We start from the raw sequence: 18,953 nt of genomic DNA, 5'->3' as shown, positions 1-18,953 counted from the left end.
CATTGCCGGGAGAAGCATAAGAAGACTCCTAGGCATGTTTCTTTCGGTGGACAGCCATCAGAGATGCCCTCGATCACCCCTGTAGCGGGTAATGCCAATAACTCTCATTCAGTCAATCAGGGACAGCAAGCCCTTCCTCAGCCCACGATGCATCCAGGATATTTCAGAGGGGGATCAGTTTTTCAGGCAATGGTGGCACCATCCGCACAGGCACCTGGAATGCCAAGTAGCTTTATGGGCAGCACACAGCCAAGAATGCAGAATTTACAGCAACCTATGATGGGTGGAATGCCCCCTGCAAATGCCAGTATGATGTACTCAAACATTGGGATGCAGCTTGGAATGCAAACAATAATGCCTGGGACAATGGGCAATACTTGGAATATGCCATAGATGCAGGGAGTGGGACCTGGAATGCCAAACCCCACCATGGGTACAGTTGGAATGGCTCAGAATGCAAGAGCAGTGATGCCCCCACCGTTTTTACAGCCCCCCGTTTATGACAATCTCACCCCTAAAGGCAAATTGAAAGATTACAAGAAGGGAGGAGCAACTGTCAAGTTTGAGACTTTCAATGGGATGCAGGACAGATTGAAGGCTTTGACATTCATGCAACAGTTTGATGCTGCCTACTCAGGTGGACACTACACAGAATCCTCCAAAGTTCGAAAGGCAGCCACCTTTTTGAAGGGCAATGCGCTCCAATGGTGGACCAACCTCCTCTTGCAAGGCATTGACCTACCGCTTGGGTCGAATTCAAGCAGGGCTTCTCAACAGCATGGCTCACTACCACTTTTGAGGTGGACATCATGACCATGATCGCATTCAACCTGTCAATGTGTTGAAAATAGGTGTGCAAGGATATGGAAATGTGGTTATAAAACAATGTTTCTCTATCCAGAGATCACTGTGGAATAGAATAAGGGTCTGTTGTGACTGGGATTCACATGATCGCATTTAACCTATCAATGTGTTGAAAATAGGTGTGCAAGGATATGGAAATGTGGTGGTTATAAAACAATGTTTCTCTATCCAGAGATCACTGTGGAATAGAATAAGGAAGGGTCTATTGTGACTGGGATTCACATGACAGGTATGATCTACATTTAGTTTATATCTGCAGCATTGTGGGCATGTCGAGGGAGGTTAGGGTTAGTGTTGAGAGTTTTTCTAATATGAATATGCATCATTGTTGTACAGGTTGGATGCTGCAAATTGCAGAAATTTGGAGGACTACAATAAGAAGTTTTGGGAAGCCCTATTGCCAATGAATTCTTACAGACATGTACTATTGTCCGAGCAAATTGAAAGATATTGCTGTAGGTTGCCAAAGGAGATTTGGGACTACTGCGCGAAGAGAAGGGTTTCCAATATGTCTCAGTTGGTGGAGAATGCCACTACAGCTTATGCACTAATGCAAGGGAAAGTTTCTGGGTTCAAAGGATACTCACAGGAGACATCAAGGTCAAAGGGCAACAAGACGGAATCCCCTAAGAAGTTCAAAAATTTTTCGCAGCCCATGAAGCAAAATTTGTTGGAGGACAGAGGCGAGTACCGACCCGCATGTCTGATGAGGAAAAGCAAATTCTTTATGATGCCAACAAGTGTTACATTTGGAAGGAGGAAGGCCACAGGGCTTTTGAATGCCCACATAAGAAGCGGAAATTCCCTCCTTCTGAGTAGAGTGAGCACAAGGAGGAAAAGAGGACTGATCAAAAGAATAAAAAGCCCAAGCCCACTGCTGATCTTTTGCCGGACTTGATTGGGGCTGTTCACAATACAGATGCTACAGAGTTATGCCGGGCATGGGGCAAGATAAGAGACCAGACAGCTCTAATGTTTTTCGATCCGGGAGCCAAGGCCAAATTCATCTCTCCAGAGCTGGCTGGAAAGTTAGGAATAAGGGCACAAGAGATGGGTCCTTTGTGTGATGCAGATATGGCTTGTCCGAGACTCAGCCATTTAGTTACTCCAGTGATAGGCAAGCTGCAGATGCATATTCAGAGTTACGTGGACGCAGAAGAGTTCTATATTATGCCGTTGAATGTTTGTGATGTGTTACTGGGGATTCCTTGGCACTTTCATGTTGGGGCTGTTTTAATAACAAATAATAAAACAATCACAATCACTCGCCGCGGCAAGACCCACGTTCTGGATGCTAAATTGAAGGGAGAATCCATCCCTGTTGTATCTGCTTCTACCATTGGCAACGTAATGAAAAAGCATCTTTTAGCGTACTTAGTGTTTGCATCAAGAAGTCAGTAGAAGAAGAGTCTCGTTTTTCTAAGCTGGAAAAACAGCGGATAGATTTTCATTTTCAATTTACGAACTGTTTTTCTGACTTACGTCCACAAGAGTTGCCCCCTGAAAGGCCAAAAGACCACACGATAGATATAATCCCTGGTAGCAGTCCTCCTAACCGACCTCCTTACAGGGTCAATGCAGCCCAGCAAGAGGAAATTATGAACCAGGTCAAGGACCTGCTGAAGAAGGGGTTGATTCAGCCCAGCTCTTCACCTTACTTCTCACCCGTGCTCTTGGTCCAGAAGAAGGATGGATCCTGGCGAAGACTATAGAACCATCAACAAGATTACCAATAAGAACAGATTCCCTATACCTCGAATAGATGATATTTTGGATAAGTTACAAGGGTCTGGAATGTTCAGCCGCATTGATCTGAAGAGTGGTTATCACCAGATCGGAATTCAGCCAGAGGATGTTCACAAAACAGCATTTCGTACCACGTTTGGTCTGTACGAGTTTCTTGTCATGCCATTTGGGTTAACCAATGCACCTGCCACCTTCTACAAAATGATGGATAGGATTTTTAGAGAGCACCGAGCCTTTATTGGCACTTTCTTCGATGACATCATCGTGTTCCCTCAGGATGAGGCTAAACATAAGAAGCACCTGGCAATTGTTCTCGAGGAGCTACAGAAGCATAAGCTGCTTGTCAATGCCAAGAAAAGTGAATTATTCATGCATGAAATCCATTTTCTCGGGCACATTGTTTCCAAGGATGGAGTTAGGATGGACCCTACCAAGGTAGAGGCCATCAGGAATTGGCCACACTCGAAGAACATCCATGAAGTACGCAGCTTTCTGGGCTTGTGCTCGTACTATAGGAGGTTCATTCGATATTTTGCAGAGATTGCATCTCCTTCTCCTTTACATGCCTTACAGAAGAAAGGGGTCACTTTCAGATGGGGTCCCAAAGAAATTGCAGCTTTTGACCTACTAAAGGAGCGACTCTGCTCAAATCCTGTGATTATTTTGCCAGATCTTCGCAAACCCTTCCCTATCCAAGCAGATGCATGTGGGAACAGCGTAGGAGGGATACTTATGCAGGATGGAAGAGTCGTGGCATACGAGAGTAGAGTGCTCCAGGATGCTGATATGAATTTTGGCATCTATATGAAAGAGATGTTGGCTGTCATCCATGCTCTTTCGACCTGGAAGCATTATCTTTTGGGTGCTGATTTTCATGTTCAGACCGATCATCAATCACTGCGGTACTTTCTCACTCAAAGAAAGTTGTCTGAGAAGCATATGAGGTGGGCAAATTTTCTTTCTATGTTTCATTTTCAGATTGTGCATGTGCCTGGGAAGAAGAAAGTTATTGTAGATGCACTCTCATGCAAGCCCACTCCAGATGCAATGTCTGTTAAGCCACAAGTTTCAGCAGTGACCATTGCATATCATGATGAGCTTGATGCCATGAAGGATCAATATGCCAATGATGCTGATTTTTCACGGATTTATGATCAGTTGGTTGATGAACAGAGGCATGAGCACTATACTCTCAAAGACGGATTTCTGATGATGCATGGCAGATTGTGTGTCACCAAACAGTTGAGACCCAAAGTGTTGACAGAGAGTCATGCTCCACCCTATGCAGGACACAGAGGCATTGATGCCACCATCAAAGCTGTGGAGCACTATTTCTTTTGGCCATCATTGAGGAAAGATGTCGAGGCATATGTCAGGACATGCATCACCTGCCAAAAGGTGAAATATGACAGGCGGAAGCCGGCTGGACTGCTGCAGCCTCTACCTATTCCCAATCGACCTTGGCAGAGCATTGCCATGGATTTTATCTTTGATCTTCCTCGTACACCATCTCGACATGATGGGATATGGACCATTATTTGCAGATTCAGCAAGCAGGCCCACTTCATTCCCATCAGAAAGAAAATTACAGCAGACCAGATGGCGAGACTCTTTATGTCTCATGTGTTTAAACATCACAGGATGCCTCAATCAATTGTCAGTGATAGAGACCCGCGGATGACAAGTCTTTTTTGAAGAGGTATCTTTGAGAATATGGGTACCACGCTAAATTTCTCATCCTCTTTCCATCCTGAATTTGATGGGCAGTCCGAAGAAGCCAATTCCACTGCCCTTGATCTTCTCAAATGCTATGTTTCGGATCAACAATCGAAATGGGAGCAATTTTTGCAACTTGTTGAGTTCGCGTACAACAACACTGTACACTCATCCATAGGGAAAGCCCCCTTTGAAATTATGGCAGGAGAACGGAAGGTACCTCCATTTCTGCATACGAAAGAGAAGATTTTTGAAGCGGACAGATTTGTGGAAAGTTTGGATGTTGCTTACCAGAAGGTCAAAACAGCCCTCCAGAAAAGCCAAGAGAAGCACAAACAGGCAGCCGATAAGCATCGCCGTGAGTTACTCTTGAAAGAGGGCGATTGGGTGCTACTGTGTTTTCAAAAACGCACGACTCAGGAAGATGAAAGGCAAGACGAAAGTGTACACAAAGCTGAAGATGCGGTATTATGGTCCTTTTCAGGTTTTTGAATGCATTAATGATGTAGCTTACAGGCTGAAGCTACCTACCACTTGGACCATACACAATGCCTTTAGTGTGAGTTTATGTGCATGCTGACCTGTTACATGAGGATCAGCCCAAGGTGGAAGAGTTGGATGAAATCTTGGTTGCGGAACAAATTTTGGCACATATGGAAAGAAAAGTGAAAGGTAGAGTTTCCTGTCGATTTTGCAGCTCTACCTCAACGCGTTTCAGCTTGCGCCAACTACGGTACAAGCTCCTACACGTTCAGCAGAGCAAAGATCTGGAGCATTGCCTGGTGCTCAAGAGAAGGGTAGCAGCTCCCCTTCCTTGATTCAAACTGCTCATATATCTGGAGATAGCTTGGTGGCACCGATTGTCTCACCCGAGATGCTGCTTGTTGACAGTATTTCTACCGTGTGGCAAACTGTTTTCTTCAAAAGACATGAAAGTTTACTTTATCCTTTTCATATTGTTAAGGTTGGTAAAGGGGTGGAACGAAACATTGAAAACAAGTTTAAGAAGTTTAAGGGAAACTACAAATAAGTACATGGTCCACACATGTAACATTTCCCATGATAATGAAATTTGATGCAATCCTTGATAGATCCTTGATGTGTGTAAAACATATAACAAGGTTTAATCATTCAAAAGTGCACTTAGTCTACTTGAGCTTCTCTCGAGCTCTCCTAGCCCATATTATCATTGCAGGTTGTATCATACAAATGATGTATATTCTGGTATGGGCTATTTCTGACTATTTGTACTTTTTCAGTAGCAACCTGGGTAGTTTGTTGTTTTAAGAGGAGGATATGTCACGAGGACGTGAAAAGTGATGTAAAGTACCTTCGTAACTCAACCTACACTTAACCCGGGGTTAACCATGGTTAAGTGTTGTAATGCTTTGGCCGTGAGGGACTGGCTAGAGGAAGTGCACACTTCCTAGAAGTTCCTAAGGGCAAAGTCTAGGTGCACCACTAGGTCCTAGGGGCAAGGCAAAGGCTTTAAAAGAGGGGTCTAAAAGTTGGGCCCAAGGACAACCAACGTTGTCCTTGGTATGGGGGTTAGGACTTTAATGAAGGGGCAAATGGCAAGGAGGAAGTGCCATTTGTCATGCATGTGTATGCATGCCCTTCCCCCACCTTCCATCTCTCTCCCCTCACTCTCCCAGAGGTGTTGGACGTTTTCAGTTGTTCTTGTGCAGTTTTTGGGCTATTTGAGCTGTTTCAAGCCTGTTTTAAGTCTGTTTTGACTGTTCCAAGGCTAGTACACACTTCTAGGAAGTGCCAAAAGTCATTTCTGAACTTTATGAAAATTTTCGTACGAACTGTACGGAATCCGTACAGACGTGTTCAGTTGCCTCCAACAGGTGCCCGGGGTTGTCTTTTGCTGTGTTGAATCTTTGTGCACATGTTTCTGGCTGCGTGGTGGCTTTTGGAGCTGTTATGGACCAGTGCAGGCTGCAGGAGGAACTTTCCCTGCTGCTTTTGGCACCCTCTCTTAGAAGGACTCATGCACAGATCCCGAGGCAATCATTTCGGGGCAAATCTGTGAACCATCTTTCCTCTACAAGTCTTTCTTGTTCATCCTCCGCTCTCTACCTTCATTTCTCTCTTCTCCTGATTGTTGGAAGACACCTGCACCCTGCGGGGAGCCTCGACAGAGGATAGGTGCGAGGAAGGAGCTCGCCCCTCTGCCACCGACAGCAGGAATTGGTTCCAGGTTCTGTTTTTCCTTGTTCTTTCTTGCTTTGCAACTTTTTGCAGTGCATGCGTGTTGTTTGCAATCCTTTCAGGTTTCCTACAGGCTCTAGCAAGCACCCAGAGGCAAGGGTGATCTTGTGGAAGGCCTAAGGATAGTGTGGATGCATGTGATAGCCTTGAGGCTGCCTTGAGCTCAGTTTGCCAATGGTTTGGATGCCTGAATGCCTCTAAGTTGGGTCAGATTAGAAGTGAATGCCTGAGTATGCCTTGCCAATGGGAATTCTAGTGGTGCACTTGGATTAGATGCCTTGAAGACCAGTAGAGGATTTGTAGAGAGGAACAGGGTTGAACATTGTAAAGCATTTCCATTTAGAAGCATTAAATAAATACCGTAAGGGGCACCAAGGCATTTGGGGCCAGTGGATGCACTGTGTACTATTTTCCTAGGGGCATTCTAGCCTCACCTTTGTTGTTGTTAAAGCTTGTTTCTAAGTTGTGCTAAGTGATTGAAGTGACTGAAGCTTGCAGTGTGGCCATTTATGAAGTTTGTGACTGAGTAGAAGAAGATCACTGCCCTTTTGTTTATCGAAGGCCAGTTCCATCTATGCAACATGCAAAAAGCTTAGGGCAGCCTCAACATGGGGAAAATTCACAGCCCAACGGAATCCTTCTGACTACCATCCACAATCTGGTGTACCCCATTACATTGGATGTGTTGTATCAAGTATTTTCTCCTTTTGGGTGTATTGATAAGATAGTCACACATCTGATTTCAGGTGGTCTGCAAGCTGAACTACACTATGCCTCATAGGCTAGTGCATTGCAAGCACAAAGCAGCTTGCAAGGTCGGGATATATATGATGGTGGTTGTACCTTACATATTCAGCTGTTAGATTTGACAGCGATGGCCAATGTTTGTCATGCAGCCCAGCCACGCTATGCGTCTCCCTAGTATGCAGCTAAATCATGCTTCAAAGCCGTGGAAGATGCCTCAATATCTAGGACAAAAATCTGGTTGTTTCCAGGCTATTACTGCTGCAAATATACAAGATAGCTGCTCAAATAAAAGCAGCAGCCCACATGATGGAAACGAATATGGACAACAAGGACGTTGTTGTATCAGTTTGCAGGACCGTTACATTGCTCTAGACGATGCCCTAGCAGTTCAGCATACCAATGGAAGGAATACATGTATGCATGGTGATGGCAGAAGCCTACATAACAGTGACAATGAAGCAGGCCAAATGGTTGAAAAGACAGATGATGAGAAAAGCAATGTTGAGCAAATTTGTGATAGAAATCAAGATGCGGACGTTGACCAGCAAGGTAAGGATGTGGATGCCTAGACAGTGCAAACTTTGAGGACAGTTTTTGAGGAGGAGGTGAGTATCCAGCATTGTATGGTCTCCATTAAGGAAGAAAATATTGAAGACCACCGTGATGATAACAAAGGATGCCAAAGCAAATCTACTAAGAAGCAGATTATGCAGCAAGAGCAAGGTATGCATGACAGTTTAATCCCTGAAGCTGCATCACCACACATTCAGGAGCAGTACAGTGGGAAAGATAGCCACATGAATAATGCCCTTCACTATTGCTCACTAAATGAGTATACCTGGGAGCTTTGCCTCCAATACTTAGCAGCCATAATGGGAATGAAGGCATTTCGCATGAGTGCTGTAAATGTAAGGGCAGCATGTCATAAATATTGCTGCCATGTATTGGCACTTTCAAAATTTGAGAACAAAGTTTTCAAAGGGCAATCAACACTTGAGCTGCTCAACTTGAATGACATGTTTATGAAGCACACAATAGAGATGCATTCATCTGGGACTGAACTTAATGGTAGGAATGGAAACTAGGCCAAGCATGCAGATTTCTGGGATAGTACCAGATGGCATACGTTCATGACTATTAGGAATGACAAAAGCTGCAAGTACATGGTGCCCAAATTATGAAGACAATGGACAGCACAAAGAAGATGCCTGTTATGGCAATGGACAGCAGAACCAAGATGCCTGTTAAGACACTTTTGAGAAGGTGTATGATGGCAAGCAACCCTTGCACGACCATATTGGTCTAAACAGCTACTGTTTCCAACAGTACATGGGTACACAGCAGCATGACAATGCAGATTTTCCAGATGATGGAAAAGATGCACATGGAAGTGCGATGGAAGGAGCCCAAGGTAGAGCTACAGTTACGGGTGAGGCAAACTTGCCACAACACAAGTTGGGTATGGTACAGGACAAAGGCAATCAGCTTCTTTTTTAGAAGGGTGATCTCATACGACACGATGATGCTACATTCTTGTCTGTAGAGCACGAAGTTACACTCATGCATGTGGATTCTATCGCATCCCCACACAAGATGCAGGGTGGGCAGGCGGTAGAGTATTTACTACACAACCAGCCAAATCCTTCCATCTTTGGGAAGTGTACTTATAGTGAGCAGCCCCTATGATCTCACCCATGGGAAATTTCAGACAGAAACTTCCACCAGCGACTCTTCCAAGGGGTGATATCCTTGAGTTATGTGCAGGGGATATAGGCTTATCTTCATTGCTGCCATTTGGCACATCCCAACCTCATGTTGATGTTTTTGGGAGAGCCTGTCCCTCTAGCACTCATCTCTCAGCTTTGCTTCGGCCCAATGCCTATGAGAGGATTTGGCCATAGTTACTAGGGAACGTGCATGCCAACGGAACGCCAAGCCCCTAGGGAACAGGAACACCAAACCCCTAGGGAACGGGAACAGGAAGGGAACGCCATATCACCATACTCATTAAAAAATGCACTATCTACACATTGCTTTTGGATGAAATTTGGAGTCAGAATGTCAGGGCACAAACAAAATCCTGATGATAGATGAATCAGGACTCCAAATTTGGAGTGAGAAACATAGGACATAAACAAAATCCTAATGATAGACAAGACTTAGGTTGGGGAATGGCATAGGGAACAATCCCTAGACGTTCCATAGGTGTTCTCCAGCGTTCCGTAGCCGTTACAGAAGTCTGACGTTCCATAGGCGTTCCATAACCATTTCTGAAGGGAACGCCATTTCAGTGTTCCATAGCTACAGAACGGGGTTCCCTGGCAACTATGGATTTGGCCTCGATCTGAATCAGACATGAGGCTCTACATAGAGTCTAGGCCACTTCGAATGCAACCTGGACAGATTTTTGTGGAAGGATATTTCAGATTATATCCAATGGCAAGGTTCCTCATGATGGCGTGCACCATGCCCACACTTGGTTAAAGTTGAGGGCTTCGTTTTGGAAGCCCTACACATGGGCAGCTTTCAAAGACCTCATGGGTATCCTGGTTAGAGGTAAATTATAGCGATACAGCCCATAGCAGAAGGCCTTACAGGTGAGGACTGAAAATCCTTGGAATGCTGAGGAAGCACAAGCACTGTTGGAAGTGTTAGAGCCTGAGTACAGCAGCTATAATGAAAATGATTTTCAGTTCCTAGCAGATGGGCAGTTGAAAAATGCAATGCAACAACTCCTCAAAGCTGCCTTACAAGGTATATCAAAACAATGAATGTTTCCGACGTGGGGAAAAGTGGGCAGCAAGGCACAGAGAGGTCCCCAAAATAGTTGTCTTGGGGAGAGCCAATTCGTATGTGCTTTTGAAGCTTCTTCATGACAAGTATGCTAGGTGGGATCAACACTTACATGACCCCGGTGGTGCCACAACTTAGGGGGACAAGGAAATCAAGGTGCCAAGACAACCTTAAGTAAACTCAAAACTAAATATCTCAATTTTAAAATTAATGTTGGAGGTTTCTCTTTAGCATCGCCTAATTTTTCCATTTCAACCCATGTTAATTTAGCTCATCAATGATATTAAATAAGACTTTTGTCAGTGGTAACTTCATCCCATTTTAATTTAGCTATTGTGCAAGCTCATCAATGTGATTGGATAAGACTTTTGTCAATGGTAGGCATTATGATTGTTTGCGCTCTCTCATCCTTCAACCTCATTAGCCTTTGTAGGATTCAAAGCCTTCTTCTTGTTACATAGGTTTATAAACCTTTCAACATGACCAAGTATTTTATTTGTCTTTGCCAAAAATGGTAAATTCAAACTATCTTTTTTTTCCTTTTGACCTAGGTGGCATATGTTTCACCGTTTTGCAACAACAAGGAGCCTTTGTTTCCAGCCACCACTTGCAATTGTGAGGGCAAAATTATATTGAGCGGGGATGGTTGTAATGAAGGCCAATATCAGGCCAAGTTAGTGAGGGTTAGGCCTGATTTGGCTTAGGGGATTTTTAGGCCTAGAGGGGGGGCAAAAAGGAGATATAGTAGAGGGAGACTATATAAGTCCACCTCCACACCTTTGTACGGATCTTTTGATGTGACATCTAATCCTATCTACTCTCCCTCCTCCATCTTGCTGCCTACACTCACACTCTCTCTCTCCTCCCTATCTCTATCTCTCTATCCCCTCATCCTTCTCTCTCTTCCTCTCTCCTTCCCCTTCTCCCCTCTTCTCCTCCCTTCCTTCTGCCATTCTCTACCCATCTCCAAATCTGCCCCTTCCCCGGGAATCTAATCTCTCCCTACCTAGCCTAAAAGAGACGGGCACACTCACAAATAAGTACTCTTTCTCTAGGTCTAACCATGAGATGCCATATACTCTAACACCCTCTCTACAGCTCATGGTGTACAAATGATCTGAAGAAGCGAGCCGATGAAGATGCCACCATGGACCCTCCACGATGGAAGTGTCCAAGGAGAAAGCTCTCAATAGCCTCGATCCTCGAAGAAGTGCCACCTCTAACAACAAAGAAGTCGTATTCTCTTGTGATTTCCCAAGCCAGTCGCACTGAGTTCCCAATGGAGTAATATGAACTGTGGAACACACCTCTAGTATCCAAGCAGTGAACTCAACACATACAGGAACCCATGATAATGAACTCGAACTCCTGAGTCCATAATTACAGCAACGCTAAGCAATGAACCGTAACACATCTGGTCCATAGCTATAGACTGAGCACTCTCACCTTGCCTGCCAAAGTTCCAACTGATTAGGGCTAGAAGCAGCCCTCTCTCCCGCCCCACAGGTATGGAAACCCCAACTGGGTACATGCATAACTTAAAGGGTGCATTTACTTTGAAAAGGCTCGAGAGACCATGTCATAAGCCGGAGGTAGCTTGATGAGAATAAGTGATGCCAACTGGAGAGAGGTCGGTGCAGCTCCCATGGACAAAAGTTGGTCATGGATGACCTTAGCCTTCATCAAGAAGGGCTGCAAGGTACTACCGCTGGAGAACTCAAGACCATAAAGCTGCCCCATTAGAGTAATAGCCCTCATTGCTAAGTCCCTCGCATAAAGGTCCTCCAGTTAGGACCATATCTTGAACTCACTTGTCAATGTCTTGCACTGCGGGAGAAACCTCCTCTGTGATGGTGCCCAAAAGGACGAAAATGTGCCTTCGAGTCTTTGTCTTCCTATTCGAAAAGCTCTTCCTAAAATTCATCCTCCTACTTCCTGGGACGGGAAGGACGCTCAGGTTTCTTCTCAAACTCCTAAACAAGCTCCCATAAACCCTTATGAATGAGCCAAATCCTGAGCTGTAGTTTCCAATGTGTGTAGTTTGCTCTGTTTAACTTATCCTTGTCACTCGTGCATGGGGGAGCCATATATATTCGTGATCACCCTTGAACTATTCCTTCCTCAACACCTCTGCTTCCGATCCTAACAAAAGAAACTGCCCCTACCAAATCTATATGATATTGGTCAACACACAGGCAATGTCCAAAAACCATACCCCGCTCCTTGCCCCTTTCATTGGCCATGCCATGTCCACACCACCCAGCCGACATGGACCTCCTTGCCAAGCAACACTTCGAACTAGCTTTTGCTGATTGCGTGGAGGAGAGCTCCTCAAAACAGCCTAAGGACCCTAGGGTGCTGAAGCGGATCGAGGAAGGGATAGACCAAATCGCAGCATACATGGGTGGAAATCACCCTCAAAAACACATCACAAAGCCTTGTAACTGATTGCATCTGTTGCTGCCCTCTCTAGCTCCGTGCAAACCTGAAGTCAGATACCATGTGACAGTGATGAAATGTGCGGAAGCGTGCGAGAGAGAGAGAGAGAGAGAATATACACTAATAGAGGCAATGATAACTGTCACGAGGACGTGATTTTATTTGTGAATTCTAACGTACTTGAATTTACACATGAATAGGTACCTTGGACCTTGGTGGCACGGGAATTCCGAAATTCTTGGTACGTGTATCAGGCTCGGGGAATTATTTCCTACAGACCCCAGGCAAATTGTGCACTTGGTGGTGTATTAATTGTGCCTTGGGGTAGTTTTCTGGTGACCCCAAAAGAATGGTAGAAATCCATTTACTATTTTGAGATTAAAATCTGCCAACTGTGTCTAGAGGCTAGGAACATCCAAATTCAGGTGCACCTAAGCAAAGCACGCCTCTAACGGGGCCTGCCAAACCGACCTAGCAATCGAATATGCTGGCCCAAAGGACTGCCTACAAGGCCACCTCTCTTGGCCTACCAAGGGCGCCTCCACAGCTAGCCACCATGGCATACATACGGGCCGTACTATGCTAGATATGAGCTGCCCTGGTCTGCTCCTACTCTATCCTCACGGAGGGCGGGCACATCCACAACAAGGCCCTCTCTCTGGACTAGCCTAGCCTCACAAGGGGGAGGGGGCACACCACAAGCACTGGCCCTCTCTCACTTAGGTGACATCAGGAGATGTTGACCTCCAACAGAACTAAGGAAGACCATCTCTCTCATGTGAAGCACGTTTTGGAGGTTATAAGATCCCACAAGCTCTATGCCAAGCCAAGTACATGTTCCTTCATGGCAAGTGAGATGGAGTATTGGGACACATTGTGGGCAGCAATGGAATCAAAATGGATCCCAACAAGGTGAAATGCATTATTGTCACATGCACCCCTGCACTTGGGTGCAAAGTGACACACTGGCTACATCGACAAGTGCGTAATAGTTCCCTAATAGAAGATTTTGTCGTATGCTGTGACCCCTTTGTGAGCCCTTGTCCAGGGACAATCAGGCACAAGCTGCGTGAGTCAGTCTCTCAGCCTTAGGTCAAGTCAGAAGATCAGTCCTTGTTCACTAGTACCCACTGGTAGTATTTTCGTCTTAGGTTTAGGGATAGGTTCAGGTCTAGTCAAGGATAGGAGCTCTTCTAGGCCTTTTCAGGACTGGAACAAGTGAAGAGAATGGAAGGGGAAGGGCTGCCTTTATAAACTACCCTGCACCCCTCCCTAGGCTGCCTTTATGGGGCCTAGGGCTGCCATTTATGGGGCCTAGGGCTGCCTTTATGGGGCCAAGGGACCAGCCAACCAGCCCCAAAAGCGCTATGAATAGGGGGCCTCCAGACCCTCTTTCCTCATTCAGTTCTCCAAGCACTTCAGCCTCCTACAGCTCCTCCTCAGCCCCCTTTGAACAGCCTGACACTCAACCCCAGTGACCCTCTGACCAGCCTCAGCCTTTGGCATCAGTTCAGCCCTCTAGGAAGGTGTTCACGCAGCACATCAGACGGAGAGTCGGGACAGGAACGGCGCAAGGTTTGGGGTCTGTTTCAGCAGCTCTTTTCAGTTATCTTTTACACTTTTACACAGCTCATTCTCAGCTCTTTATTTCAATCATCTCTCAGCTCTCTTATAGATCTATCACTCCTAGCTTTAACTCTCTCACTCACGCAGTAACCCTACATTCCAGGGGGCAGCACAAGCCTCTCCCTTGCCTTGCCGAAGCATCCTACATCATCAATGTGGACAGCATCAAGGTCTCCTGTTTCAGCAGCTCTTTTCAGTTATCTTTTACAGTTTTACACAGCTCATTCTCAGCTCTTTATTTCAGTCATCTCTCAGCTCTCTTATAGATCTATCACTCCTAGCTTTCACTCTCTCACTCACACAGTAACCCTGCATTCCAGTGGACAGCACAAGCCTCTCCCTTGCCTTGCCGAAGCATCCTACATCGTCAATGTGGACAGCATCAAGGTCTCAATATTGGTCGGCGTTGCCTCTCGGGTCTTTCGGTCTGCTATACGTGTGCACAGTGAGCTCTTTAGAAGCGCGTTTTCCGTGCTCTCTCAAAGAGTGTTCTTTGTATTTCTCAGTTCTCCAAGTATAAAGCAAATTCTCCCCTGATTGGGGGAGGGGGCCCTCAGTGGGTACAGGGAACCAATCGGTTGTCGACTCTACTCTCTCTCTACCCTCATCTCCTTTCTCTCTCTAAGGTGTACAATGCTAATTCCTCGCTAAAGGTTTAAAGGTCGTCTTGCTGTGAATTACACGATCAGATTACCGTTGCATGTTACAATTATGGAATGGCCACAACCAACAAATGTTACTCAGTTGAGAGGCTTTCTTGGCCTTGCCTCCTTTTATAGGAGATTTATTAGGCACTTTACCAAGATTGCTGCTCCTCTCACTAACCTGCTAAAAAAAGACTCCTTTGTATGGACTTTAGATGCAGAGAAGAGCTTTCAACAATTGAAGGTTGCCCTCTCCTCAGCACCCATATCGGTATGCCTTGATTTCTCCCTACCCTTCACCACTGAGGCAGATGCTAGTGGGAGAGGCATTGGTGCAGTCCTAAAGCAACCCCATGGAGTAATTGCTTATGAGAGTAGGAAGCTGGATGCCAAGGAGCCCTACTTTCACATACATGACCAGGCGATGTTGGCTATACTCCATGCCATTGAGAAGTAGCATCATTATGTGTATGGCAGCCATTTCAAGGTGACGACTGACCATATAACTCTCAAGTATTTTTGACCCAAACTAATCTCTCCCCCAAGCAAAGGAGGTGGCTTTCTATCATTCAAAACTATGATTTTGACATTGAATATAAAGCAAGGAGGAGAATATTGTGGCAGATTCTCTATCTAGGATGTGGGAATGTACCCTAAGCTCTATCACTGAGATATACAGGAGTGTGATCATGGAATCCAAGAAGAATAACTTTCAGACCCTGAGGCTGCTGCCATTTTCCAGGACCTGCAAAAACCCTCTTGTGAAGACCATCCCAATTACAACTGTACAATGGCATATTGTGTACAAAGGGAGGATCTTTCTTGTGGAGAACTCCACCTACAGGTTACTGGTCCTGCAGGAGATGCACTCCTCTCCAATGGCTGGACGTATGGGATTGTTTAAGACCTATGAAAGGGTGAGGCAGAGCTGTACATGGAAGGGGCTAGGGAAGGATGTATACAAGTATGTTCAAAGCTGCAGGCCCTGCCCAAAAACAGAGAAGTGAATCTCAGGCCAGCAGGTTTGCTTCAACCTCTTCCCATTCCAGAGGGTAAGTGGACCACATTTCAATGGACTTTATAACTGGCCTACCTGTGACAGCTAGGGGCTAGAACAGTATTTTTGTGGTTGTGGACAGGCTTACAAAGGCAGCAGACTTTATACCCACGAAGACACAATATTCAGCCTCTATGGTGGCAGCTCAGTTCATGGAAAATGTATTCAAATTACATGTCTGAGATTGGTAACAAAGACTTCGACAAGTTCAAGTTGTTGATCAATGGAGGCAATCGCAAGGCTTCTCCAGGCAAGCCCAGTGCATGACACTGGAAAGACCAGATGATGATCTTGTCAAAGCCTTTATGGTGGAGATGTGGGATCTGGAAGATCAAGGAGAGATCTGATATTACTCTAGAGATGGGTGGACAGATTCCTACGAGTGCACCTGCCAATATGCGGGAATAGAAATTAGAGACCTCGGTTGCTTGAAAAGATCAATTGCCCCATTCATGAAGACACCCTCACGTGAAAAACTGTGTAACTTCACAAAGGCCATGAGTCTCCCTGATAACCTAAAAGGACAACGACCACGTTACAACTTCCCACGTGTGCATCTTAGGATTGCCCTGAGTTTATGTGCATTTCTCTCATGACTATCAAATGTAATGATACACCTTTGAATCAATGGCTGGATATCCCTTTTACAGAGCTTGGTATCAATATATACTTTGGAATTCCAGGACTGATGTGGCATGTTATGCCACATATCGTGTTGTGATGCAGCTCATTACAAAAGAATAAATGCTTTGTATTTGCTGATTCTAGTATTTTGCACTTTTTAAGAAACGATAAATAGATCTTGCCTCGATGCCTTGTGTTCACTATTGTACGATTTTCCAAAGTTCATATTGATCCTTGGTGAGATCTTTTCTTCCACCTTTCCAGCGTGTGTTCTGTTTTAGCATTCACGATAGCCATCAAGTGCTGCGCTCATGTTTGAGGACTTAGGCAAATCTAAATGATATCAGTGCATGCTTTTAACCTAGTGCTAGTCACGTTTGATTTAACCAAGTGAGGTGGGTCACTAAATGCTATAAAACAGCCTGGCGGAGCAGCAGTGAATGTTAGCAATTAGGATGGATGAGCTTGCTTGAGCTGCCTGACGTTGCAGCAAGGGACTAAGAGAGCAGCTTCAACAATCCAACCAGCATCAGATCGCTGCGCAGGAAAGAGGAGACGCAAACCCTGTCTACCTGTGATCCGCGTGAGCAATGAGCAGAGGTCTGTATGACGTCAAGACTTGAATCAAAGTGCACTTTGAAACACAGTGAAAATACCTGGAGACAGAATAATAAATCCGGGACAAAGAAAACTTTGTTTACTGCGTTATCTATGCACTTACATTGGGTGTTTGAGAATGTGCAGAATAAAAGCATAAATAAAAAAACTACCCGAGTCCCCCACGACAAGAACTCGAACTTGACCCGAAGGCATGCCTCCCTCGCCTCCATCGTGCTTTCTCTCTGGCCTCGAAATCATAACCTCCCTTTTGTAACGCACATTAATTTGATATTTCATGTGCCGGAGGCTATCCAATCATACTGCATTCGCCTGCCTTCTCTTTAAGCATATCCCTTAGTGGATCGCTATACAGCAGACGCGTTTACGCTGAGATCTAGCAAAATTTGAAGTGTGAAGGCCGAGTGGACAGTCTGGGTCTAGGATTGAATTAAGTACAAGGAAGATATCTTAAAATTATAATTCAAAGAGTTTAAAATTTAGTGTGGGTCTAGGATTCAGTAACGCGAGTACACACGCACACATAGATATTCAAGAATTGTCTTTCATTAAACCAAACTTCTAAACACACACACACAACACTAAATATTAAATTTAAAATATAAATAAATAGCTTATAATATCTCTCTCTGTAAAATATAAATTAACTAAAAAGTATTTAAAAAAGTAATATGTATATATAATCTCTCTCTCTCTCTCTCTCTCTTATTTATATAGATACATACATGTGCACACACACACACACACATATATATATATTCCCCCCCCCTCTCTCTCTCTCTCTCTCTCTCTCTCTATCTACTCGGCCACATGGTCACAGTTTCAGCTCTATTACCCCCCATGACCGCCACGTTTTACAGCCCTCCTCTCCCACTGAACCTACACAACCCTCCTCTGAAGCTTCCAGATCCTCCTTCGTGCATTTCCTCATGTAAATATGTATATGTAAGATAAATATAAATATATATAAAGATAAGAGATATACATATAAAGATATATGTATATAAAGGAGATATAAATATACATATTTGTGTGTGTGTGTGTGTGTGTGTGTGTGTGTGTGAAAGTGTGTGTGTATATATATATATATATATACTCTCTCTCTCTCTCTCTCTCTCTCTCTCCTTGTGTGTGTGTGTGTGTGTGTGTGTGTGTGTGTGTGTGTGTGTGTCTCTATCCACACTTCCACCTCATCACAGTTTGAGCTCTTCTATCCCCCATGACCACCGCTTGTTACATCCCTCCTCTTGCTCTAAACCTACGCAACCTCCTCTGAAGTTCCCCGAAACTCTTCGTGTGTTTCCTCCTTTAATGTATATTATTTAAGATATATATAAATATAAGAGATATTCTTATATCTATCAATATAGATCTAAATATTTATATATACATGCATGCATGCATATATATATATACTCTCTCTCTCTCTCTTCGTGTGTGTGTCTCTCTCTATCCACACTGCCACCACCTCAAAGCACAAGTGCTTATCCAATGGAAGCAACTTCAACTCATGATCATATCCATTCATCAGGATCCCATGATGTAATCAACAACGCTAGCCCCCCCTCCCCCCCCCATGTGGAAAGCATTGAGACCACTTGAGGCGCCATATGGAGATTGGCACCAAAGCCATTTTGAACAAGGAAATTTGAAAGTTGCCAGACTCACATGGAGATTGACACCAATGCCATTCTCCATAAGCCCACATGGAGATTGGCACCAGCATGGAGAATGGCACTAGTGCCAATCTCGATGTGGGATTGCAGAGAATGGCATCAGTGATGCCAATCTCCACATTGGGAATTTAGATAATTTTTTGTCAAATTACTAAAAATTTTAGGAAATAATTCATGCTTTCACAA

General features: G+C 44.7%; 1 protein-coding gene across 1 annotated transcript in view; it reads right to left on the bottom strand.

Moving 5' to 3' along the window:
• LOC147894797 (small GTPase LIP1-like) overlaps window positions 1-17,536 on the bottom strand; it is an 83,851-nt gene extending 66,315 nt beyond the window's left edge. Inside the window, exon 1 of the mRNA XM_087384895.1 lies at window positions 17,244-17,536. Within this exon, the coding sequence (XP_087241021.1) occupies window positions 17,244-17,370 (127 nt within the window). The 5' untranslated portion in view covers window positions 17,371-17,536. The remainder of the gene's footprint in view (window positions 1-17,243) is intronic.
• Window positions 17,537-18,953: the final 1,417 nt, after the last annotated feature.

This window comes from Dipteris shenzhenensis, chromosome 14 (assembly GCF_047967505.1).
Source record: "Dipteris shenzhenensis isolate YYH24624 ecotype China chromosome 14, Dip_SZ_1.0, whole genome shotgun sequence".
Taxonomy (NCBI): Eukaryota; Viridiplantae; Streptophyta; class Polypodiopsida; order Gleicheniales; family Dipteridaceae; genus Dipteris; species Dipteris shenzhenensis.
Note: the sequence above shows the minus strand (reverse complement) of the source record. Positions and strands in the feature narration are given on the sequence as shown.